The 27225-nt window shown below is 39.5% G+C and overlaps 1 protein-coding gene across 2 annotated transcripts; it reads right to left on the bottom strand.

The window, feature by feature from the left end:
- Positions 1-26995, bottom strand: trip11 (thyroid hormone receptor interactor 11). Of its 2 annotated transcripts, none has more exons than XM_023836019.2 (21): positions 26395-26995; positions 19515-19591; positions 19099-19209; positions 18195-18461; positions 16821-16895; positions 15453-15615; positions 14659-14979; positions 14444-14484; positions 14256-14348; positions 13620-13826; positions 10476-13514; positions 9556-9696; positions 9047-9240; positions 8755-8918; positions 8414-8517; positions 7934-8033; positions 6630-6711; positions 6335-6449; positions 2614-2736; positions 1153-1294; positions 1-840 (listed from the first exon to the last, which is right to left on the bottom strand). In XM_023836019.2, exons 1-21 carry the CDS (start codon positions 26531-26533, stop codon positions 623-625), a joined length of 5916 nt encoding a protein of 1971 aa, XP_023691787.1. In that variant the 5' UTR covers positions 26534-26995; the 3' UTR covers positions 1-622. The 2 variants fall into 2 exon arrangements, with proteins under 2 accessions (XP_023691787.1, XP_023691785.1); XM_023836017.2 differs by having other exon boundaries at positions 18189-18461.
- Between the last annotated feature and the right edge of the window lie 230 nt (positions 26996-27225).

The following is a 27225-nucleotide window of genomic DNA, read 5'->3' on the forward strand; positions in this document are numbered from 1 at the left end:
GGGGGGGGGGGGGGGGGGCAAAGATTCAAAAGTATACTGTATACTGTTACAACTCTTGATGATTATGAAGACTTAATCCAGATCGTTTCACACTTCCATTGTAGATGCATTTCAGATCTGTCATTTCAATTTTGCATGGCTGTGTGGTTGCAGAAAAATACCCTGCAATACCTTGAGTTAGACATAGACCTTAGACATAGACCTTTGGATCAGACAGACTCCAAAAGAACACATATATGCCCAAGGGGGAAGTTGTATGCACCCTGCTAAAATGTAGAAAACTATATTCTATTCTTACATTTTTATATGTTAAGCAGATGCAAGTACCTACAAGTGCAAAGTGCTTTTTAGTGAGATCTACCATTAGATGACACTAGAATACTTGAGACTAGAAAAGCCCACCTCTTTCCAGCAAGAAGACCAAGAATGTTGGGCTAAGTCTCATTACAATATGTCTTGTATAATGGCATGAATCTCATGATATTTTACAGTTAGTCTTCATGATTTGCTGTTGGATACTTGGTCTTAGCCCCAAGGACCTCCACAGCCATATCTGGCCAGGCTGTAGTGTTCAGCTCTTCTTACTTCTGAAAAAAGTGCTTTTAGTCACAAGTGGGTTCATTCACTGTTTAAGCAGGTCTTTGAGGACAGACCCTGCACTGGCCTCAGCCGACACTGGGACAGGTGTGAAAGTGGGCAGGGCATCTGAGATGGGCTTCATTAGCAGGTGACCCCCTCCCCCTAAAGCAGGACCACCCGGCTTCAGCAGCGGCACAGCTGCTGAGCGGGGGGCAAGGAAAGAATTACCCTCTCCTGCACGTTTGCTGGATCCAGAACCACCTAAACAATTAAAGGCAAGGGGTTACATATGATCAAATGATAAAAGTATCAATTATTATTATGATCAAATTAAATGACAGTTTTAATACTACATTTATGTGGTAGTATTACTGCATGTAACAGTGCTGATGCAACTTAAAGGATAGTATTCTGTTAATGCAGTTTTATAAGGGCAATAAGGTCCACAAAATGTATACATGATTCTTCATGTATACAAAGCTACACTTGTTTTTTTAAACACGGTTTAATGTCAATAGCAGTATGTTATGATATGTTAAAATCGATGCATGAAATGACAATGTAGATGCTTACTATTTGCAGAAAGTGCTGCACTGGCACTGCTAGCAGTAGGGGACACACTCAGTGGTGTGATGTCATAGACTGGCAATTTGGGAGCTGGAAGCGCAGGGCTGGATTCCACTTCCAGGAACTTCAGGAACATCTCAGAGAAAGACTGCAATGACAAAAAAGGTTAAAAAAAAATTAAAGCAAGTAAGAAATAACATAACTACAGCAAATACTCACATTTTCAGGGTTTATGGTGTATATTTTAAGTAAACGTTCTGGACAGCATATGAACAGCTACTGCAAACAAGGCTGTACAATGTATTTGTTTAGCTCTGGTTTTTAGCAAAGTCAAAATGGGAAACTCTGGAGCTATGAATATTGAATGAATTTTGATATTCTGTTTTGAAAACAATATACTGTTTGTATTAGTGTCTTCTGTAAAATTTCTATTCCGAGAAATAATTTGCATTTTTGGCCATTGTAAAGAGTTCTACTGTTCTAGTTGCAGAATTCCAGATTTCACCAAAAGTCGGATCAAATGGCGAGCACTGCATAGCTGCTTTGAACAATGACCCTGTGCCTTGCAACCCTCATACACAGTGGACATGAAAAAGCACCATATTAACTAACAATTCATCTAACGGTAAAAACATGTAGGCGTTTGTCATAAAAAGCTTATAGTGACTTTCTATTTTGGGGAGGTATTCATTTTTTGATAACTAAATTTTAGGTGTAAATTGTGATGTATCCTTATCTTTATTAAATTCAGTTAACGGGGCACGTGATGCAAGTGATGAGCACTGAAGTGGCGGTGAAGAAAGGGACAGATCAGCAGCCACGACATTTTGTGAAAGAGGAGAAATTGTGGATAAACAAGGTAAAAAAAAAAAAAAAAAGAAGATGATGGAGTGGTGGTACTTTTTGTAGTTTAAAGTCTGACACGTTTATTAAACAAAGATACGTTGAAATTTATAGGTTACTAACTTTTGGGCGTCACGATAGGCCTCATTAATATTTTAGGCATACAACTGATCTGCTTATGAAATGTAGGCGTAAGTAAATGTCCATATGATACAGGAAAATGTTCACGCCTGTCATCTAAAGCCCTGGTGATTATTATGCAATATCCTACAGCCCTAATATTACGATAGTCATAATTTTTATGTTGCAGACCTCACCCACAGGGTGACAGCAGGCTGTGATTTACAAATAATGCTAGTGTGAAATTAAAGTCAGTTTCATCTTGTTCGCTAGAATGTTTTTGTCCTCTTGCACGAGCCGCAAGAATGAACGCATAAAACTGCCACTTTTCACTGAGATCAGGTTTAATTCACATAATTTCATTGAAACAGTCTAAAACATTAAATATTGTGAGTGGTTGTTACAATCAAACAAGTATTTTATCCACATTCCATTGCTTACAACTATAGACAAAATCCATACTTTCGTGTATGAATTAGAATGTTCTACTGAGAATACACTCACAGTGTTGAGAACTTGTGCGTGGCCAGGTCTTTGAGGGGTGTTGGGAACGCTCTGTGCTGATCTGCCACCCAACCAGCCAGAGACCCAGCGCGTTACTCCTCGTCTTCCCTCCTCTTCTAGTAGCTGCAAAACAAAAGAGGACGAAAGAAGTTGGCAGGAATTCTAGAAAATGACAGGAAGTGGCAGAGAATAGAGCAGAGGTCTTAAGGGACCTCTGCTGTCTTCTGAAGAATGAAGTGATGTTTATAAGACAAAACATCTGGTTAACTTTGACTTTATAAAATTATCATCATGAATTACAAGACCACTGTATACGGTGTGGGGGAAGACCAGAAAAATCACTACTTCCTCGACTACCACAGTTTAAGTAAATAACATCACATTATTGGGTCAACTTGTGCAGAAAGGACACTAAGCAACATGATACTTCCTTTATAAACCTTTCAGATCAGAAGTGTTCTTGTGTAAGCAAGGTTGTTTACATTCAGTTTCTATTGAGTTTTGGAGGAACTGATCACAACTGTAGCTATTAATTCAGCGAGTCAGAATGGCTGAAACTAGCCAACATGGAAACTAGTGAAATAATGTGCGAATCGGCAGAAGAACGCGGCAATACAGTAATTCCCAAAAACCTGAAAAGTCTGGAAACTCTTTGAATTACACCGGCAATTATTTTCATTTAAGCTATTTTATGCACTTAAGCCTGTGTCAGCTGGCTAATGTCACCCGTGTGATATTTAAATTCCACACTACAACTTTTTTGTTGTTGCTTGCTGGTGTTCCCGTGGGTAGCTAAATAAATAAAAATGTGTTATACATTATGATCTCCTTGTCGTTTTATTCACTTAAGACAGTAGTAGGTTAATATTGCATGTTTCACTTTTCAAGGTTGGTTGCATACAATGGGTACTGCGCAATGATGGGCTGGGTTTGTGGTATAAATGTATAATTAATATTCAAATCTCTTAATTAAAAATCTGTTACATTATAAAATGTAAATGTCTTTTTTAAAGAAGTTTCTCAGCCCTAACATAATAGCAGTCTTGACAAGCAATACAGTAAGCGGGCTTCATTCTCTAGAGGAAAAACTGTCTCCATTCTGCAACATTAAATATAAAACAAATGCAAGTTAAATCATGATTACACATAGCATACATTACACAGTCTAGAGAGATCTGAGCTTCCAACTGTATTATTTTCTGAAGGTTATTACAGTGAAGCAACCATCACATATACAATTTAAGAAACATGAAACATTACATAGCTTTAAACACAGACGTCTTGAGTGGAAAATTTGACTAGCAGTGGAGAGTAAGTACAGAGTGTAAAGTACAATCTCCCGAAGTCTAAAAATCAGTCTTTGGAGGACTTGTAATCGCATTTGCCCCCATTCTAAAACCTGCTTTTAATTTTACACTAACTATATATGGATGCCACCAGAAACTCTGCACAGCTGTTGGGCAATTCAGAATAGTTGGACTGGGTTCCTTCGGATCCTGCCAACAGTACTGGATAAGGAAATACTTTGTGAGGAGCTGGATTCTGAATGTTTGTAGTCTGCCCACTCCATTAAAAAAAATTGTCTGCATATGCCATTGTCTACGTATGTTTTTGGCCGGTTCAGGAGCATAATCTGCAAACACTGCATGTTTTATCAACTCGGTCATAATTACTTTGTTATATGTTACGTTACATTTCTACTCATATCACTGAGTGTTTTGGAAAACTGCTCTGTCTTTGAATTCAACACCGGCAACCGCAATGATTACTTTAAAAATAAAGTGTAGGCCACCATGTGGTTAGAACTTTGGACAGAGTCCTGGGAGATCACATTAGGACATTTGACTGACTCATGTGGAATTGCCATTTTGAAAGCATTACTGAGCAAGACGTTACAAATCTAAAAGAAAAAATGAAAAATCCTTCCTGCCCTACTTCAGTTTCTATCTATTGATGAGTTCATCATTATCATACAGTTGTTGCTCAGTATCCATGGCGGATTGGTTCCAGAACCAACCCCCCCCCCCCCCCCAAATACCAAAATCAACAGATGCTTAAATCTCATATAAAATGGCGAAGCACTTGTATGACCTACACCCATCCTCCAATATGCTTAAAATCATCGCTAAATTACTTATAATACCTAATGTCATGCGAATGCTATGTAAATATCTGTTATACTGTATTATTTATTTTTTCTTGTCATTATTCCCTGAACACTGCAGATGTTCAGCACAGATGCAGGCTACAGCAAGGTATGCCTACACATCACTTCTTTGGCGTGCGTTCAGCATAGTGCTCAGCACGTGGCCTATTCAAGTTTTGCTTTTTGTAACTTTCAGGATTTTTTTCCACTAATAATTTCAATCTGCATGTGGAACCTGCAGATATGGCGAGCCGACTGTATTCTTGTTTTAGATAATATAAGTAACAAGTATTATTTGACTCAACTGCAAGAATGCAGTATAATGTATTTGGGGTCTTAAAAAAACATTACTCAAACAGATCTGTACATTTTCCGCTCTGCCGAAGATTAATATACTGCTTTTAAACATCTGCACACAGGGGTGAGAAAATACAGTGAAAATTAGCAGGCTTGTCTAAAATAAATTACATCATCCAAAGTAAATCCATTAAGCAATGGTGTTTTAGAAATCCAAGAAAACCAAAATACTTAAGGCACTCCTTAAATAAATACTGTGAAGGTAGCATTTTCTCTTCAGTTAAACACTAGTGAATTCACTACTGAGGCCCCTAATGTGACTTTTGTCAGATACGCTGCAGTATGCAGTCATTTTCAAAGACTAAACAGGAAAACCATCTTTAATGCATTACATAACTGCATAATATACGGTCATGTGTCGCTTAATAACAGGGATATGATCTGAGAAAGGTGACGCTAGGCAAGTTCATTGTTGTGAGAACATCACAGAGTATACTTACACAAAGCTAGATGGTATAGCCTACAACACCTAGACAATATAGTATAGTAATAATAATCATCACTTTTTATTAATCCCCGTGGGGAAATTGTCTTTTTCATGCCTCCCTGAACTTGCTCTTTGTAGAGTAAGTTGTCCGCGAAGGGCAGCCACCCATGGCAGCGCCCAGGGAGCTGGGGGTTAAGGGCCTTGCTCAAGGACCTGCAGACCTGCTGAAGCTGGGTTTGAACCGGCACACAGGCTTAGCCCACTGAGCCACACGCTGCCCCTAGTATAGCTTAAATAACAATAAAAGTACAGTACAGGAAATACATAAACCAGAAACATAGTTGCTTATTATCGAGTATTATATACTCTACATAACTGAAGGTGCTATTCTTTTATAGGAGTTGTTGTGTAGTAGGTTTGTTTACACCAGCCTCACCACAAACACATGAGCAATGCAGCGCACTATGATGTCACTAGGCAATGGGAATTCCTCAGCTTCATCATAGTGTAATCTTATGGGACCAATCATATATGCGGTCCGTTGTTGACCGAAACATTGTTATGCGGTGCGTGACTGTACAGTAACAATATATTAAAAACAATAATTATGCTCATTTTTAAATCATTATAATTGCTTCATATCCAATAAGTTTTAAAAATTAAACTCTTAAACTTTGAGCAAACCATAGAGGCAGAGGAGAAAAAGGTGAGTGAGTGTCTTGTAGAAGTCAGGAAAGGTACAACAGGAAAATAAAATTAAATCCGTTAAAGGAGAACTAACAGCAGCATACCTGATCAACATCGTCTCGATCCAGTTCCAGCACGTTGCCCATGAGTCTTAATACCTCTGACCGCTTATTCCTGGGGGTGTGGAAGTACCCCACAAACAGATTCCGCATAAGAAGCCTAAGAACAAAAGGGTAAACAGACTTAATTATATGTATAATTATGTGTATAATCAGCTTGGGTTGATTTCTGAACACAAAAGCAACATAAAATGGAACACTGGCTTTCTTTAATACTGCTTCAGTTGTAGTGTGAAAGCTGCATATTTGTTTTAATAGCCACATTAAGAATTGACCTTACTTGTCCACTTTGCCTTCAGTACTGTTCAGAAGGTTCATCAGTTTGTTCTGGGATTCTTCCAGCATTTCCTGCCTCACCGTCACTAAATATGTAAGAGTAAGGTTTCTCATGATTATTCACAAATACATGCAACAGGGTTCCACACTTAAACAATTAATACCGTTTCTAAAGAAGGCTGACATGTCTACAGGGCTAGCAAGCCAAAGACAACTACTCTCACTGATATGATGGTGCAGACCTAAACAGTCTCTCTGCAAGGTCCCATTTAACCAAATCTTATTTAAACAAAAATTCCAACATGGTCTGGAATTGTGTGCTTTTTAAAAAGGGGCAAGTCTGGGAATTTTTAACCATATAAGAAAGAGCAATAGATGTCTGGGAATATGGTGCAAACCAAGGACCATACACCCAAAAAAGGTTAATGGGAACAGAGCACATTTTATTTATCTAGTTCCACTACAAGATAAGTTTTAAGTAAGCTTAGATCAGACACTTTCTAATCTTTTTAAACCAGCGGTTTGATATGGTAGAACCAAACATTTAGCCCGAGGAGGACCAGCACAAATGGGGTTTAAACAGATTTTGCAGTCAGAAAAAGCAAAAGTCAAACACAGTCACTGGGGACAAACACAACAAAACCATTTACAGAATATATATTAACATCAACATCGGAAAAAAACCTGGGGGAAAAAACATAGAATGTACAAAAATATAAAAAGCCAAACTACCAAGAAATTTCTTCTGACATATGCAGTGTTATGCTATTTTTAAATATACATCATGCATATAAATATGCACTCTGCAGATTGGCTGCCATTCATTATGAAGAGCACCCAATGAAAACGGCTTAAGAAACAATACTACTATAAAAGCAGTAGAAGGGACGCATCGAAAAGCAAATGCAAAATACATTTCTACAAAATTAATAAAGTTAAAAGCATATTTTCACAGATCCGCATTGTCAGTCGCTCCAAAATAAATGCTTTACATATTGTTAATAAGGTTTCCATTTAGAACTCTTGAAAGACCCAAATCACTTGCTTGGCCAAAGAAAACTGGCTCGTCTAACTAGTTTCCATATAATAAATTTTGCTAAAACAGAAGGAATTTTGTGTGGCAGTTTGTATCTGGCCAAAATGCCTCAAATCCTGACTTACACAAACATTTCAGATATACAAACAGAACATCTAAAAATAACACGACTTATATAACCCGATATACTGAAAAACACTTTCTCATTGATACAAATGATTTGTAACACGTTTCAGATGAAACTTTGCGCTCACATGCTACTCTTGCCTAACCTTGTTTTCTGAGCTCCTCAATCTGTTCCTCCTTGTGATCCAGCTGATCAGTCAGCCGTGTGGCTGAGTCCAGAGCTGAAGTGGCCTCATCCAGATTCACCTTGAAAAGAAAGATATGAGGCATGTGAATCTTGATAAGCGGAGTATTTACGCTCATAAATAAATTCAGCATTACAACAAATCAGAAATTATGGAAACCATTACACTTTAAAAACAGTCATGAAATATTTATATCTTAGCAGTAATTTATAATTAATGTTTTTTACTGGTTTTTACTCTCTCTATCTCCCCAGAAATTCCTTTAGATATTCCTGCCATCTTGATTTTTTAAACTGCTTTCTAAATCTCAGACCACAAAGGAAGCAGAAGACTCAGGTCAGGGAATTGTATTGGCCCACATTTTTTTCATTTACTTACAGATTATTTTCCATTTTTACACAATGTAGATTCTATAGCTATTAGTATAATTAAATAAAAAACCTGCAGTGCTGCAGCTTGGTCCTCTAACATCTCCACTTTCCTCCTCAGCTCAGCCTTCTCCTTCTTGTGCTTCTCCAGCTCAGCTGAATACAAGGCTTTCTCCTCTACAGTTAGAGAGGGAGTAAATGCAAAGTGTAAATTAGGACATAGAAATTTGTAATAATATGCAAATAATGTAAAAGATGGGAAGTACAGTTGTGGTTTAAAAATCTGTGTGCCTGCATTGTGACGGTGTCCCCCGCCTCATTCTCTATGTTGTATGCAACAGGCTCCAAGACCACAAAAAGACCATACCGGAGAGGGAGTTACAGAGAATGCTTGGATGGATGACGGCAACTTGCCTTGCTGGAACTGCTCTAGCACCATCTGCAGGTTAGAGAGTGACACTGCATATTGGTTGAGCTGCTCTTGGGATATGTGCAGCTGAGCCAGAGCCTCATCCCTTTGCCTCATAGCTTCAGTCAGCTGCTCCTGAAGGGACTCCACCTGCAGACTAGCTTGCTGGCTGCCATGGGGATGAACCAGCGTCAAATTGGACAGCAAACTCACGGGGATTTGCGTTTCGATGCATTACTTTGTTTTGAGGCTAGCAGAAGCATTGACCAGACTATCGGCTGAAAAGGCGTCCTTCACCTGGCACTCTCAACAGCATTCGAGGAGGTCATCAGCCGCTCATCCAGCTGGGCCACCTTCCTGCGCAGCTCTGACTCCCGGTACTCAGCAGCTACGGCCTCCCGTGTGTAAGAGTCCTCGATCTCCAACAGGTGGCTCCGCAGTCGCTCTAGTTCCAACTTCAGACGCTGCTCCTTGTCTCGCATGTGTTGCAGCTGGCAAAACAGACAATACCTGGGCTAGTGGTGTAATCTTATGTACGGGTACATAGTACCAGAGAGGGAGCACAAAAGCATCTTACTATACCACAGGATTCCAGAGACCTTGATTATTATACCATGTCTGCGGCTTGATTATGTTCTGCATACAAGGATTAAATAAGCGTTCCAAGGACGTGAATTAAAATAACATCATATGAAAAAAAGGACATTAAATAGTTGTGTGTGTGTGTGTGTGTGTCAGGAAAAGAAAAGGGAATAAATGTAAAATGCAAAATCAAATGAGTTAACTAATCCTTAGATGTCTCTTACCTCATTTTGTAGGGCAGATGTTTCCATTTGCTTCTGTTTGAGTGCCAGAATTACCCGGTCTCTCTCCTGCTGGAAGGCTACAGCCTTCTCCTGCATTGATTTCACCTCATTGAGCAACTGATTCAACTCTCCTGACTTGCCCTGAAACGCATGTGAAAATCAGTAAGGTGGCGACACAGAACATGTTAATCAAGACAAAGCAATTAACACTACAGCTGGCCTGTCAAATTACAAACTCTCCAACACATGAAATTTAATACTAATAAAAGTAAATACAGATATGGTAGAATTCTCCCGACTGTAAGTACAGTTACAGACTCATCCAGATTGCAGTAGTTGGGACACAGACCCCCACGATACAGATAAATTGCATGAAATTTTGGTCCCCTTGGCGAGCAAATTGAGCACGTTTGGCGTTCCCCAAACCAGCACTGTATGAATATTTTTATGCGTTTATGAGTTACTAAACCATTCTGTGTCTTCTTCCGGCCTTCGCGTGACTGCGGCTTTTGCAAAAATCCACAAAAAATCCCCAATTAATTTCTTACGCTGACCCTGCGATATATCAAAACTGATGGAGAAAGTCACGACACAATAGGGCAAACTAAGATTTCTTAGTAAATGTTAATATTATAGATTGCTATTGTGACTGTGCATTTTAAAGGAATGTCATTATAAGAGCTGGAAACTTATACAAAAAGCTGCTTTATGTTTGATTTATCTTAAATCTCTAAATATACTTCCAGTCATAGACTATGTTTTGTAAATATGTTATTTTTATCTGATGAAACATTCAAGAGGCAGCTTAATTTTAGAATATCAAGATAGTTCTGGCTTTAGATAAACTAGTTAAATTAAGAGACCACCCTTGTGTACCACAGATACATCGAAATGTAGTGCATACAACTCCCCAAACCAACCTGCTCTCCTTCCTTCAGCATCTTCTCCATAGCTGCAGCCTTCTCTCTCATTGTACTCGATTCAAACTCTTTCTCCTTCAGCAGCAGGGAGACCTGCATGTTGGTCTCCTGCAGAGCACGAAACTCGGTCTCTTTCTCACGTGAACGTGCTGCTATCTGTTCGTTCTCTTCTTTCAGCTTGCGCATGTCCAACTCCAGGATAAGTGTACGTTCCTTCAAGTTGGTCACTGCCTGTTTCAGCACCTCATTGTCATTCTCGCGGTTTCTGAGGGTGTCACTCACTTGACTCAGCTGGTCTCCCTTAGCTTTGATCAGTAGGTCCTTTTCCTTCAGCGATTTCTGCAGGGACTCCAGCTTATCACGAAGCTGGTGCATCTCATTGACTTGAACCTTCTGCTCATATGTTGAAGCCAAAGACAAACTCTGATTATTTTCCTGCAGGGTTCGTATTGTTGCATCCTTTTCTGCAAGCAGTCTTTGCAGATGGTCTAAGTCCTGCTTCAGATGGTTTAGCCGCCTCTCATGTTCTGAACTCAGGTGGCTGGGAGGTACTACTTCAACTGTAGTTACAGGTTCATCTACTAAAGACAAAGACTCAGGAACTACAGAGTCCAGTTTCCCAAGCAAGACATCCTTGGTGCTGCTTAGCTGGCTAATGGTCTGCTGAACCTGTGCAAGTTCTTGGCTCAGGCTACCTAGCTTTCTCTCCTTCATTTCATAGCTTTGGATCAGTCGAGCATAGTCAACAGACAGCTTAGAACTACAGTCACTATCAGCAGAAATCTGACCCTGCAGTTTGATGAGCTCCTCTTGCAGTTGTGCCGACTCATGCTGCATGTTCTTCACAGTGGTAATCACCTGCTGCTTCCACTCTTCCATCTTCTTCACTTGCTGCTTTAGAGTGTCTCTCTCCTGCAGAAGTTCCTCAAACTGATTACTACTTACTCCTCCCCCAGCACCACCACTAGAATCTCCACCTGATGTCTGCAAAACAGTCACCAGAGTCTGGCATTTCTGGGTCAGAGCATCAATTTCGATGTCCTTCTCCCGGATTATGCGAGAAAGATTCTGAATGGTCTCACGAAACATCTCCTGGCTCCCTGTTGGGTCACTTGCAATGGATAAACGCTGATTCTCCTGTTGAAGTTTAAGCAGCATAGCTTCTTTGCCCGCCACGATGTCCATAAGGCGGTGATATTCAGAACGCAGTTGACTGTTCTCACGAGTCTTCTCATTAAGCACAGCTAATACCTGCTCACGCTCCACAGCATATGCTTGTAGCTGCTGCTGAAGTAACAACATGTCCTGGCTATAGCCAACTGCTGACACCCTTGCATGTAGGGCTTGGATCTCCAAATCTTTCTGTAATACCATCTGAGAGAGTTTGCCAACCTCATCCTGAGAGACTACCAACTGGTCTAGCTGCTTAGCTAAAGACAGATTCTTCTCATTCAGAAGACTGATCTCCGTCTCCTTCTCTTTAATGCCCCTTACCAACTTCTCAATTTCAACCTTGGACAGGTCTTGTTTTTCATTGCCATTCTCACCATTTAGGGACTGGGTCTTATCTTCTTGCAGAATTACCATGGCTGGTGGTAGATCCTGTGAGGATGGAGTCTCCACATTTACCCTTTGTGCACTTATCTGGTCAACAACCTCCTGCATTCGGGTAATTTCTTCATCTTTGGCTTGAATCAGTTTCTCATAATTGAGCAAACTCTGCTCGTGGCGCAACCGCGCCTGTTCCAGTTCATTCTGTTGTGCTTGAAGAGACTGCTGGGAATGCAGAAGGCTCACTCGTTGCTCTTCCGCTGTTTTCCTCAGGCTTGACAATTCCACTTCCAAACCATCTCTTGTCACCTTCAGCTGAGTAATCTCTGTCTCTAGTTCAGTGATTATGTCAAGAGTCTTGGGTTCAGCCAAGGCATGCGGCCTGCTCTGCTGGTCTCGTAGTCGGTCTATCTCTTCCTTTAGGTGACTGTTCTCCTCCTTCATCACCCCCAAATGTTTTTCCTTTTCTTCTAGCATGCGTCTCAGAGCATCCCCTCCTTTAGCTGTTTGGAGGTTCCGGTCCAGCTCCATCTGGACCTGTGTAACCTTTGCCTTTAGTGTCTCCACAAATATATCCTTTTCTTTCAACAATTCTGTTAGTTGTTTCTGTCCTGACACAGTCGTGGACAACATTTCGTTGGTCTCTCGATGGTCAGCTGACATCTGCTCGATCTTTCTCTTCAGCTCTGCAATCTCAAAATCTTTCTCGCGGTTTAGTTTCACTGCACGCTCATGTTCTGTCTGCAGGGCAGAGGCATCCATCGACTGGGCACTTGTCAACTCCTCAATGGTCCGCTGATAATGATGGGCCTGTTCCACTATTTTTTTCTCTACTTGACTCAGTTCACTCTCCAATTCATCCTTCTCAAGCTTCAGTGCATTTATGCAAGTGTCCTTTTCCAGAACAACCCTGTTTAATGTTGTTTTCCCATCCTGGATCTCCTTGCTCAAGTCCTCTAATCTCATGGCGACTTCCTTAGCCTCTGCCTTTAGCTTCTGATTCTCCATTCTAATCTCATAGTCCTTAGACAGCGCCGCCTCATGCGATCTCCTCACTTCTTGTAGTTCTCTCTTAAGGTCATCCACTTCCTTTTGCGCGGCATCTAGCTCCTCTTTGTGACCCTCAACCTCACTGGCTGTATTCCCAGTCTGGGCCAGCTCCAGTTTGACAGTGGACAGTTCTTGCTCCCTCACTTGGAGCTGTTTCTTCAGCACAGAAAGTTCACTGTGTGTATCGACACTGCGCTGCTGTGCCTGTCCCAGTTTTTCCTGTAGCTCCTTCACTGTCCCTTCCAGTTGCTGTCTTCTCATGTGCATGTCATTAAGGGCAAAGGCACTCTGGCTAAGTTTCTCCTTCTGATTATATAGCTCCTTCTGCAACATCTGCTCCCGCTCTCGCATGGTTTCCAGCTCCAACTGCAGACGACTTACTGAAGCATCTGCTTCCTTATGCAGTTCAGATAGCTGATTTTTTAGGGAGATCAAATGCTGGGGAGGAAGGAAAATGGGGCAATAAGGAACAAAACCAATGCTATGATGGTTCATAAAATTATAAATGCATAAAATATAATGTATCAAATAAGATAGACAGACCTGTGTAGCCTCTTGATTCTGATGGTCCAATTCCTCCACCTCAGCACTGATTGTGTCACGGTCCAAGAGGGCTGCCTTAAGGGCTCGTTGGCTTTCCTCTAGCTCTGACCTCAACTCAGCTACCATACCCGGAGAAACGTCAGGGATTTGGTCCCTGCCTCTCTCTGTAATTTCTTCCATATTCTTCAATTTCTGCAATAGATCCATCTGAAGATTGTAAAGAATTAATAGTAGCTCAATGAATTATTAAGTAATATTCACAGTGCAAATATACTCTTTGTGTCATTATGGAAGGTCAGATTGTGCTAAACAGGTAATACATAGAACTTATATTTCCTTCAAAAAATGTAGTGTGTGTGTGTATATATATATATATATATATATATATATATATATATATATATATATATATATATATATATATATATATATATATATATATATATATACACACACACATACACATTTTTTCCCTAAAATCAATGGGAATCCTTCCACCAATGCATCTGGTTCCTAGTTATTTTGATTTTAAAGACACTTCAATAGTATTATTTTGTTTTCAACTACACACACTATATCTATAAATATGAATATATGAGCTTTCACGAACACAAAAACAATATGAGAAAAACTAACCCTTTCTTTTTCAACCTCAGCTTTTTCTCTCGTCAACGTTTCAATTATTGTGTTGAGCTCTAAGATATCAGCATGTTCCACTTCGGGTTCATTCTGTGTAGTTAAAAAAAAAAAAAGCTATATTAATAAATTATTTTAAATGATAAGAGACTAATTGATTAAATTATTAATGCAAAGAATCAACACACCTCATTAAGACACTTTAACCTTGAGATCTCCTTTTCTGCTCCTAGAGATGGTTTGTTAGAACAATTATGTCAACTACAGTCATGGTGCCTTAATATTAGTAGTTTAAGAATTTCAAGATGTCTAAGATCATTCAAATTTAGATAAAAAAAACAAGTATATCAACTTTGCCTTTCCTTAAAAAAAAACGAATCAATTAAGGCAGCTTTCATGTTACCTGCAAGAGCCTTTTTCAACATCTGAATCTCATTTTCCAGCTGTGCTTTGTGCAGGGTTTTCCCCTCCTGTTCTTGCACTCGTGTCTGGAGCTCCTCTACTGAGCTCTGTAGCCGCGCATAATTTTGCATCAGTTGGCCATTCTCTGCCTGAGCCTCGTCCTTCTCTCGCTGTAGCAAGGTCTGCATTCCTCTCGCTTCTACCAAGCTGTCACTCAGCTCCTGTAACTTCTTGCCCTGATGTGCTGCTCCATCCTGCAGGATAGCAATCTTGGTCTGCAGTTCTGCAACTTTGGATGATTCTTGTGATGAGCCTGGAGCACCTGTAATGATTTGAATGGGAAAACAGGGCGGCTTGATTATCATAAAAATCATAATCACGTTAACTTTGGTTTGGTTTAGTTTTTTAGTGTTTTTCCTTGAACTCTCCATATATAATTCAACTGAGAAACAAATAAAAAGGGGCTGGAAAGGGGTGAGCTGGATTTATAACACAAGACAAAACAGGACAATGGTCATGGAACAAAATGATTATTGTGATGCATTTCATCTCGTTTATTTTTGTTTGGAATATCATTGGACGCCAAAATCGTAATTGAAATTAAAATTCAATTAACTGGGAAGGGAAAAAAGGGAAATTCCACAGAAGTCACTATCTGGAACACTTTCATAAAATAAATCATAAAATCAGTCAACGTTCAAGCATAATGAGCAACATGCAACATATTTCACACCCGGTTTTGAAATCAAAATTATAATATGTAAAACATTTTTGTTTGCATAAGAAGATACTGACCACTTTGGATTTGCTCAAGCTCCTCAATCCGCTCTTCATACTCAGCCAGCTCTTCCCGGTGACGGCGGGTGATCTCGGCCATCTTCTGACGATGGGCATCTTGCATTGCAGCCAGTTCATGTTGGTGTTCATCCATTTCACGTCCCATAGTCTCTCGTAACTCCTGCTCAAGGAAAAGCAGAAAGAAATGTACAAAAACAATTTTACACATTGAATTTGTAATCCCTCAATCTTTTACAGTACTATAATATTTTTTTGCATGATGTGATTAGGAATAAGGCAATCGTCGTGTATAATGATGGTAATGGCCAATGGAGCTTTAAGTATTTATCTGGCTTTATTTTTCTCTGCTTGCATTCTACATGGAGTCCAGTCAGCTTTGCCCTAAAATGGTGGTTTTGTCCTTTGCAAGGGTGCTTTATAATTTAGAGCCTGTACGTTTCACTTTAACCTGAATAAAAAAGTGAAATCAATACTTCAACTTTTATGAGAATATTTGTAAAAACATGCATCTCTTGTACTTGAGTGAAGAATGCGTCTACTTTTGACACCTCTGGTTATAAGTAGTGTTCAAATACCTCTTGTTCCCACAAACATCTTGCACTTGTTACTGGTCACTCACTGAAAGCTGGACTATCATCAATAAAACTACGAACTGCAATAGGAGACTCCATTTAACTGTATTTCTAAAAAATGTTCCAAAAGAAAACCAACCAACCACAACAATGCCTCAGCATGCACAAGACATTCACTAGCATCAATGCTTCAAAAGCAATTTAGTGACTCTCACGTCCAGCCTAGTCCTCCAAGAAGGGTCTCGCATGACAAACAGTTCCAAGGTAAGATTACAGTCATCTATATAAAGACCCTCATAAAGTGCATGGAAAGCAGACCATAACATGGTTTAAATTAATATTTGTGTTGATTACCACCAGAGTTAAAGTACAAAATCCTGCCTGGCTCTACTTTGTATCTGCTTGAAATCCATATAATAAAAAACACATAGGTTTACTTGACTTAGACTGCTAAAAGACAGCTTGACTCCTCTGACAATTACAAAATCCTTAGTTATTTAGCCAGCAGCATAGAACGACACAAGTCAATGTTACAAATGTTACTCCAAATAAGGAAAACAAACAGAACTCGTTTTACAAGATACAAAATATAGACAAAATGGTGTCTTCTGCTAAGCTTCAGCAGAGAATCTGAATTTCACTGAGCACAATGGACAAAGCAGGACAAAGAGCATAGAACTAAGTGACCACCTACCTGACAGCTTTTCAATTTATTTAAATATTTATAAAAAAAATAAATCAGCAAAAGGGTATGCTAGCTACCATATAACGTTAACAAAGTGATCAACCTCACCTTGATGGTTTTCTGAAGTTTTACTATGTCTCCCTGGTCAATGTTGGAGCTGGATGTTCCAGGAGGTTTAGAGGCCTGGAGGAGACGAATGAATGAATGAATGAATGAATGAATGAATGAAAACAAAAAATCAAACATTTGGACATAATTTCTCGAAAGTATATAAACAAAAAAAAGTTTCATGCCTAACATCTACTCCATTACGAGAAGCATTCTTGCTTTTATATACAGGACCATGGGAAATATTTTCACTTTAACCTTGTTCCGTTTCGGAAACCACATCAGGGCCAGTGGTTCTTCATCCAAACCATACTTCTAACCAAGTATAGAGAACAACAAAAGAACTGACACGGTATAACGAAGGAGTGTTATATAGGTGAATTTCATGAGACAGTTCATGAAGTTCGCAGTACATAATAAGGACATAAAACAACTGATTAAGTATAAATGTTTTTAAATCCCTACTGAGGTTTCGGCCTACAGTACCTCTCTGTTACCTTAATGCCAAAGTTTACATGGTCGTTTTGTCAGTCAAAAATAATTGCAGTAGTGACACAGCTGTGGTCAACGGTAACGTTGCTTTATTTAATCTGTTACATAATTTAGAAATCTCAAGCAAGACCAGACATCAACAGAAACTCTATGTCCCAGGTATACACAATCCACACTCGTTGCAGAGTCATCATTTCGTACCTCTGAAGCACTGCAATGCGGGCAACATCCGCAACCTAAAGTATTATGACATCAACTATATTTCACACTACGTCTCGATACAGGTGGGCGGAGTTTAAAGCTTATAAATGTTTATTTGCATACTAGTACAGTAGTGCCTGTGGTTCACGAACACAATCCGTTCCAGGAAAGTGGTCGTGGACCAATTTGTACGTGAACCAAGGCAATTTTTCCCATAAGAAAGCATTGAAATTCGATTAATTTGTTCACAAGCCTACCAAATAATTTTTGTCGATTAATTTTCTGCATCATTTGAATTGCCCTTAAAGAGATTCAGAAAATGAAAACAAGTTGTATGGATTGCAATCTGAAATCAAACAAATGATACAAAAAATAAATCATCAAATACATAGACTAATCGCAGCAGCCCTAATGCTTAGCATAGCATTTATTCTATTTGTCCATTTACTGCACTTGAAATAAATGGAGGGACAACAACATTAGCATGTTGTCTTGAATATCAAGGAAATACACTGAAAAATTTAGCACTCATATCCACAAAAAGGACTGCACAGATGCAGTGTGAAAACATGTAAAACCCAGAAAATCATACAAGGGCTTAATATTTTCACTGTACTGTGTTGATTTAAAAAAATACTCTGTATGAATCAAACATTGTTTGAAGTGAAAAATTACCTGTACCAGTTCTTTCCAATGAGACACTTCAGCCTTTAGCCGAGACACTTCACTGGACAACCGGTTGATCTCCTGCTGTGACCAGATGACGTCACCGATATCCATCTCATCTCCCTGAAAAGCTCGATGGGGTCCTGCAGCGTCAGGCAGGAAGGAGGAAGCAGTGCTCACGGGCAGTACGGCAGGTTCGAAAGATGATTTAGCAGACTGTCGCAGCTTCTGCATCTCCTCTTGTAATCCACTCTGACGTGCTTTCAAGTGATTGATCTCGACCTACAGAAAGGTTTTTGTTTTTGTTAGTGTAGTATTTTATTAATAGCATATTTTGGGATTTAATTTTTTTGGCCAATTTGACATTACTACAAACAAGACTTAAAAAAATTAAATGAAGCCTTTATCGCTAAACCTATGCTATGCATTTTTACCACAGTCTTATTGAGGTGGATAATACATTGATTCAAGGTTAGCGTTGTAGCATCGCAGCTCCAGCGCAGTCTAGGCCAAACTGAGTCTCTAAAACCCCCTCAGTGTGTGACAATGTGTGGGGGTGTGTGTGTATGTCCTGCCCAGGGTGTCCCCTGCCCAGGGTGTCCCCTGCCCAGGGTGTCCCCTGCCCAGGGTGTCCCCTGCCTCAGGTCCTGTGCTCCCTGGGATAGGTTCCAGGCTTACCAGGAACCTCTCTTGAATATGTGTTTATGAAAGATGGACAAAGATATTACGAATCCATAATAAAACAAACTCTTGCCTTTAACAGTCTTTGGTTTCTGGCAGATATAATCTGAATAATATTTTACATAATTTATGCTACTGATCCAGGATAATGTCAGTAACAGGACCTTCGGTAATCATCATAGGACAGGATCATGGGGGCCTTCATGCATTTATCCACTGGTGGTCTGCAACTCTATACCTCTTTTTGCTGCAAAAGGTTTCTATACTCCATGGACTGCTGTTTGATCTGGATCTCTGATGCCTCATGCTTCTCTTCCAGCTCTGCATGGATCTTTTTCAGTCGTTCATACTGAGGATGAAGACACAGACTTGTAGAAATCAGTGGAACATTGTCCATGTGTCCACTATAATTTATTTAATTTTTTTTTTTTAAATCTGAGGGGATAAATACTAAAAAAAAAAATACTACAACATGGAAGCTATGATTTTACAGGATAAAGTCAGGGTAAAGGTTCATCCCCTGGAGGTTGGCTTGGACCCTCATACCGTCCAGATATAATACCACGGTATATGGTACGTTATTTCGGCATTTAGAAATCTTGGTGATAAAATCAATAGTAAGATAAATACTGATGGAAATGCAACAAGACTTACCTCAGACTTCTGAGTAGCGTATGCAACCTCCAGGTCAGTCAGTCTTGAATTAGACACCTTCAGTTCAGTGGCAGTATCTGCGCCAAGAAAAGATAGTTAACCTGTTAAACTCTCATTTTTAAGTTACTCACAATTGGGGGCAGCGTGTAGCACACAGGGCTAGACATAAGCCGCGGCACCGCGGCCAATGGCCGTCGTGCCTTTCAAAATTGGCCGCACGCCTCCTCAAAATTGAAGTACCTTACGGCCAAGATTGGCCTGCCTTTAATGTTTGTCTGGCCGTATGCCCCCTTTTTACCGAAAGTAACGTTCATTACACAAAAGACTTGCGCACGACACGGTCCACTTTACCTTGTCAACAATCGATGCATCTGTACTGAACCCGAACCCAACCTTCGATACGAGAAACGAGGTCGACCCGCACATCTCGTAATTCCCAACTACTGAATGAGCCGCAATGAATTCTGGACTAATACGATCATGTGTTCGTCGCATGATTGGCTGGTACGGTATGTATCGTCCAGCCTACTATTGAGCCACAGCAATGACAATGGTGCATCATCGGGGGTTACGTTTTTGATTGGAAAAGCCATCCGACGGTTTCCGAATAACAGATAGGTGTCCTTTTCGGTAATCATCGTGTAGTTGTCGTCTGCTGCTTATGCTGTCACCATGCCTCGCAAAGATCGAGAACGTAAAAGAAAGCAAGCTGAACTCGCGGCTACTGCCGCAAAATGTTGCAAATTATCTACTTTGTTCAGGTAAGTGTCAGATGGTGTTGTAAAAAAAACATTTGCCGAGGCAGAGCAGATTTGACTCAGAGAAGTACCAAGCTCTGCTGGGAGGATATAGGACAGGTAGCGTGCAGTGTGCAAAAAACGAACGTCAAGTCAATTGTCATGTACACTAAAAGAATACGGGTGTTCTGAGCAAACAAATACAAAAATATTGACGGCTCCTTTATTGTTGGATTTTGTTTTTTGAAATAAAGCTATATATATATATATATATATATATATATATATATATATATATATATATATATATATATATATATATATATATATATATATATATATATATATATATATACACATATACATACACACACACACACACACACACACACACACTGTCTCAAATCGAAGGTCGTATTGCGTAGGTTGTCTAAACTTGGTAATTACAGTAATTGGTAATTAGTGACTCAGTATTGGCCCAATGCCTTTTTGGAAAGTTTCTGCTTTTTTGAAAATAAAAAAAAATGCATCCTTTATGGAAATAAAATTCCTCCACAAGGCCCGAGGTGTCCTATGAAATTTAAATAAATGAAAAAAACATTTTTACTCCAGATTTTGGCCTTGTGCCCTAGAAAAAATATGAATAGCCAAGGCCAAAGTGGCTGTGCCCTCCTAAATCCTTATGTCTAGCCCTGAGCACAGTAGGCTAAGGCTGTGGGCCTGTGATCAGAATGTCGCTGGTCGCTTTAGTTGAAGCCTGAGCAATGCCCTTAACCTCCTGCTCCAGTATGTTGTGGCTGACCCTGTGCTACGAGCCCTAATCTTACTAGGATGTCTCATGGAGGGCAAGATGAGGTTGGCAAAAAGAGTAAGGCGTATGAGATGATTTATATTGATGTAGTAGAGGTTAAGCTACATACTGTACATACAGATACCAAACTCATCCTCGTGACATTGTGCTGATGCCTATAACCAATATTACATAATGACATATTAGAGATGTCAGAGACGAGCAAAACAAATGGGACAAAATATCTGCAGTGTGGAAATACTTCAGTTAACAACAAAATCCAAAGCAGAGCAGACTGTAAACTGTTCTACTAAACTATCAAGGGATGGTACAAAATGTACGGAGAGAGAAAATGTCAAAGGATAATCCCCGTGCAGTGAAAATAACAACTCATACCCAGGATCGATCAAGCACAATGTCATAGTGGTGGCACACGTAATACTTTCTGAGGTGATACATGGCATACAACATTTTTTTTTTTGTGGTTTTAGAGTGATGTGCTTTTAAACCATAATAAACCCGCCAAACCATCAGCTTCCACAGACACTAAAAAACAATGATCAGCATCGTCATGATCAGCATCGTCATGATCAGCATCGTCATGATCAGCATCGTCATGATCAGCATCGTCATGATCAGCATCGTCATGATCAGCCCAGCAGGAGGCGAGTCTTAGCGTCGGATGTTTAGCGAATTGTCTTTAATTCGTTTTTTTTTCCCCTTCAGGCTTTCCCTTTTTATTTCATGTAAAAAAATTAAGTGTCCTGCTAGGTCCTGGGGCGGAGAAGGGATTTCACTATATTATTGTTTATCATTAATTTCCTTAAAATATCTCATTTTATTTTCTAGACATCACACAGTCCTAATTGGTATGGGTAAGAAGCAGAAACCAAGCATTGGTACTCATACTTGAAAAAAAAGAGAATTGTTTCCTATGACAGAGTAAAGATGTTTTAGCATAATTTATTAATGGTCTGTAGCCAGCTGACAATCACAGTCCTCGTGTGTAACATACAATGGTGATATTAACATCGTACATCAATCAGGCTCAGTTAGCAGTATATCCTGAAATTTTATATGCTGTGTTTATGATTCATTCCCTTTCCAAATCCCAAAGCTTCTTTACTGTACTAGAGGTTAAGTAACATACACACTATTTCCAGCTCTGCTTCTTAGTTTCATTAATAACTTTACATATTGATGTGCAACAGATACCTAAGGTGGTATATAAATTGAACAAACTGTGACAGCTTTACGTAAAGTCAAGCCAACTGCCACTGCCTGTGGGTTGCTGTTAATCGTGATGCGGTGATGGATTATGTCTGGTCTTACCAGACCAGCTGTATCACCAATACCGCATAAGCCATTTTGACCAGAGCTACTGAATACTGGCTCTTGAGACTGAGTGGCAAGGTTCCTGGTGAGTTCCCCCAACTGCCTGCATTTGTTTGTCTTTGATACACACAGGACATTCCTTTAAGGAGGTCATATGGCCACCTCCAAAACTGCAGAATTTGGTTAGTTTTTGACTCCTCTTTATCATAACCTTTCACAGTGAATTTGCTTATTCTTTGAGCTACTGGGTCCATGACCATATATTTTTGGCAGGTGAGGCATCACAGTGGGTCAGGGATAAATAAATCCACTGGCATGTCCCAGGAGCTGATCTGAATCCTCTATTGGATATGGGTTATGAATGCAATGGTATAGGTATCACTTTCAATGGTTCAGTCTTCTCTCTTCATCGCTATCATCTTTACACTCATCACACCTTACTACTTAAATGTTAAGGCTACGTCTCTCGCTCCATATCATCCAATTCATTTGTGCCAACCACTTCTTTGCTGTTACTCAGAGTTGCATTCGAAGAGGCCTTTATATCGGTAAACAGAAAATGATCAGCATGTGCATTTTAAGCGCATTCCACCACAATCTAGTCCGACAAACAGCCGTTTCACATTCCAACAATTCCTGAAAAGCCCTTCTATGTGGCAAATGGAGAGAGCTTGATAACAGGCATGTTACAAACAGACATTCTATAGTTATGAACTTTGGCCAATCGTTATTCTTTGGAGAAAACATCCAAGTTCTAAAACAAAGTCTATACCCTGATCCAAGAATTGTTTGGCAACTATAATTAAATGATTATTCACCCCAGTTCCTCAGCCACCCACAGCCCAAACATGGGATGCACAGTGCCACAGATATCCTCCAGATTATGCATCAAGGATAAAGGAGTGATACATTCAAGCAAAAAAACAAAACAAAAAACATCTACTCAACTGACCCTCAGATGACAAAGCTCGCAGAACTATCCCAGCCAATTGATGATACATACACGATTCAAATATTGGTATTTTCTATGAAGAGAGCTAATTGTTCAGTTGTAAGACAAAGCCACATGTGATACGTGAGAAACACTTCTATTAAAACAAACTTTGACCAAAAAGCAATGCAAATACAAGGTTTTCTTCTCCGTTTACAAATATACTATTATTCAGTATAGACATTTTCTCCATTCCAAACAAATGTCTCAGAATAAAAGCAATAACAAATGGCTATATTTGTGGTGCACGAGTCAAATAAAGCAGCTACAACATAAGGGGAAAGTGATTAGGGGAAAATGATTACTTGGTATTGTTGACAGATCACAGCAAACAGTGTACGACGATGAAATGTGTCTTCTGCATTTAACCCATATGTCAAATCCGGAAACTTTCCGGAAAGTTAGTAAGTGTTTGTGAGAGAGACAGGGTGCAGGGGAGTGACAGTGGCATCACAGTGGACTCTGAGGTGAGGTCATTTTTCAATACAAGTACAACGAGTAGTGAAATGTACCGTGATTCAGTCCTGAGGCTGCGCAGTAAGATTTTGCAAATTAAAGATAAACATAAAAAGGGTAGGACTAAAGCTTATGAAAATATATAGAGAAAATATATCCGAATAAAATGACAGTTATAGGAATTGTGCACAATTATAGGTTCCTTGTATCAGGATCTGCATCGGTATCATCGGAATTGGCTCAGAACTGAAAAAATGTGGATCGGCCCATCCCTACTTGATATACCATAAAAATTCGATATACCACCTTGGCCCTAACTCAAATGCACAAAGAACTAACGAGTTGCTTATTCTAGCCCATAGAAATTACCAAGGATGGATCATACCAAGAATACTTTCACAAAAGCTACCACTAAAACGGCAGGTCCTGTGCAGCACCATGGAACACATCAAGTTACGTGACCCACCGATGCTTCTGTAGCGTTCCAGTGAGAGCTCATCACGATATTTCAGAGTATTTCAGGTGTGGAATTTTATCCTTGCAGGCAAGTCATGCCTCTCGGTTTCATTCATTCAAGTCAAATCATCAAAAGAAAACACAATGTTATGCTATATTATGTAGCAAGAGCTGGAAGACACAAATCAGAACAGCAACTGTACAGGTCCAGATTTATTGGCACCAAAAAAAGCCCACCACTATCTATTCTTCAAATAGGACCCAGCAGAATAGCATGTAAAATCTACTGCATTTTAATAGCGTTAAGATTATATATGGTATTCTGCAGCATTAACAGTGCACATTTCACTTCTCTGTGCATTGTTTATGCAACATGAACTGAAGGTAGCTTGTTTTGGTGAGTTGGAAAAGTGTTATCAAAGTTCACTTTAAGCACAGCCTGTCATCTTCTGCCTTTGTTTACTTATGCCTACAATAGCTGTTATGTCAAACAGATTTTAGAATTAAATTTATTTCAAGTACACATTCAGATTAATTATAATTTCATATTACAGTCAAAAGTTCCTAGGGCAAAATAAATGTTTATTACCATCCTTAAAAATGATCATATTCAGCTACAAAGCGATAAGTTCTCAAACAAAACATGGGTAAACACCAGCTCATACACAGATTTCATACACAAATTTGTGACTATCCAAAGTAGTATGGTGATATTTTTATTGGTATTTTCTTTATCATCTGCTATATATACACCATACTATGAGTGGAATCAAGAGAAAGGGGCTTATCAGAACAAAAAAGTGGCTTGATGAAACCCACTAAGCAAAGAAATGCAGGTAGCTGGCAGTATGCACATCTGGGGAGGTGAGTACTACATAGATAGATAGATAGATAGATAGATTCTTTATTTGTCACATGTAGTTATAGCTGCTACAACATACAGTGAAATGCTTTTCTGGCAAAAAGTCCCCCGGCTGTGCTATACATACAAAAGGAATAAGTACTAACATCACAGAATGATTAGTCAAAGAAAGACAAAGAGCATATAGTATATATAGTACACATAGTATATATGCACTTTGTCTTTCTTTGACTAATCATTCTGTGATGTTAGTACTTATTCCTTTTGTATGTATAGCACAGCCGGGGTACTTTTTGCCAGAAAATCCTGAGAACACTTGGGCTAATCATGCATCGAGAGGCAGACCAAGGGGCAGTTCCTGCTCCAGACAATATTTGGGACATAGCCGAGAAATTGTCACACATCCTACTACAGTGAAACTTAGATAATGTTTAGAAAAATTACAAAAAAAAAGGAAGACAAAAAAAAAATCTTCAAAAAGCAGGACCAACAGTATAGTAAGTTTTCATCAGACCAGAGTTTACTATACAGTTGCTAGATGCAATGTCTGTTTGACATTGTACACCAAACAGATATTTTACTTTACTAGATCAAAAGCACTAATTACACTTAAAATATGAGTAATTCAACTGTTTTCAATTTCAATGAAGCACTTACCGCACATAACAGCAAGTCACCTCACCATATATTCAAAAAACACAAAAAGGGACAGATCCGTATTAGGCAACGATTTCACTGCCCTTCATTTTGGCAAGTAAATGATAATAATGAATGAAGTCCTATGTCCTATGTCCCCTATGTCCTGACAGGCCCCGACATCTCTGTGTGAGCCCTGAGGTAGAATAGCCAAGCCGTCGAATTATTACACTTAATCAACTAAGTCGAACACCTACAATCAATACGACATTTACAGTAGTATCATTCTGTTGCATTTTAATCACCTAGTAAGGAAGGCACAGCTTATATAAAATATGAACCTGCTTCTGCTAATAAAAGGCTGTACACATGGTTCTGCAGTGTAAGATTCCCACGACTTGTTTACAGCCTCTATCGTTAAAATTTTTGTATGAATGACTAACAGCGACACAGAAAGTTTAATCATAAAACAATCAAAGGTAAAAGCATGACATGACTAGCATATGCAAGCAAAATAATGCCGTGGTGGATATCTGAGCGTACAGATTTACTAACATGTAGTAAGAGATTCCGCCGTACTAACATGCAGTTTATGGTGTGGCGAAAGATAAACTTACCTCCTACTTCCTCGGCTCCTTCTAGCAGGATGTCTTTGGTGAAGTTGGAAATCTGTTCGGTGAATGAGGACAAGTTTCCCCCAACCTGACCAAGCGACTGGCCAAGCCCGGAACCCAGTCCCCCGAGCCACGATGACATCTTTCCAGGGCTAAGAAGTAATACCTTAAATCGGCAGCTTTCGAAAAAACTAGCTAAGAATTACTATTCTTACACCGACGTAGCTTTTATTTAAATTATCTTGTAAAACATCCAGCTTTCGAAGCGTCAGCTTTGACACCAACCCCGTGACCCACCGATAACCCGTCAGCGTTTTAGTTAGCAGGCTAACTTACCAACTACATAGTTTTCCGTTTAAGCTGAACTACTCCGGCGAAATATCGCAGACGTTCGCCTCAGAAATCCTTTGCCCACAATCAAACTGAACCCCAGGATTACTCTGTATTGCTAAATATTTAATCGTTTCTTTCATCGAAGTGTTATATCCCGTGTAATCAGTTTGTTTGGGTTTTGTGAAGCAGCCGCAACAACGGATTTATGCCTGCCACCTCGACCGCAGCCATCATAGCCCGTATGTAACCGACTGTCACACAGAATACGTGGACAGTCCAGCGGCATCATGGGATGTATAGTTACAGGTAAATAACACGTTAAGCAACTGACCCTGGATCGGTTTATCCGTTTTCCGCATTATTTTAATGCTAAAACTTGAGAGGGTAATCCGATCTCAGATCAGAGACACGTAAGTAAATTCCCTAGAACAGGAAATGATTTCCCATAGATAACTTTGTTCATATCGTAAAAAAGTAATAGATCACGACCTCCATATTTTA

Source organism: Paramormyrops kingsleyae, chromosome 14 (assembly GCF_048594095.1).
Source record: "Paramormyrops kingsleyae isolate MSU_618 chromosome 14, PKINGS_0.4, whole genome shotgun sequence".
Classification (NCBI taxonomy): Eukaryota; Metazoa; Chordata; class Actinopteri; order Osteoglossiformes; family Mormyridae; genus Paramormyrops; species Paramormyrops kingsleyae.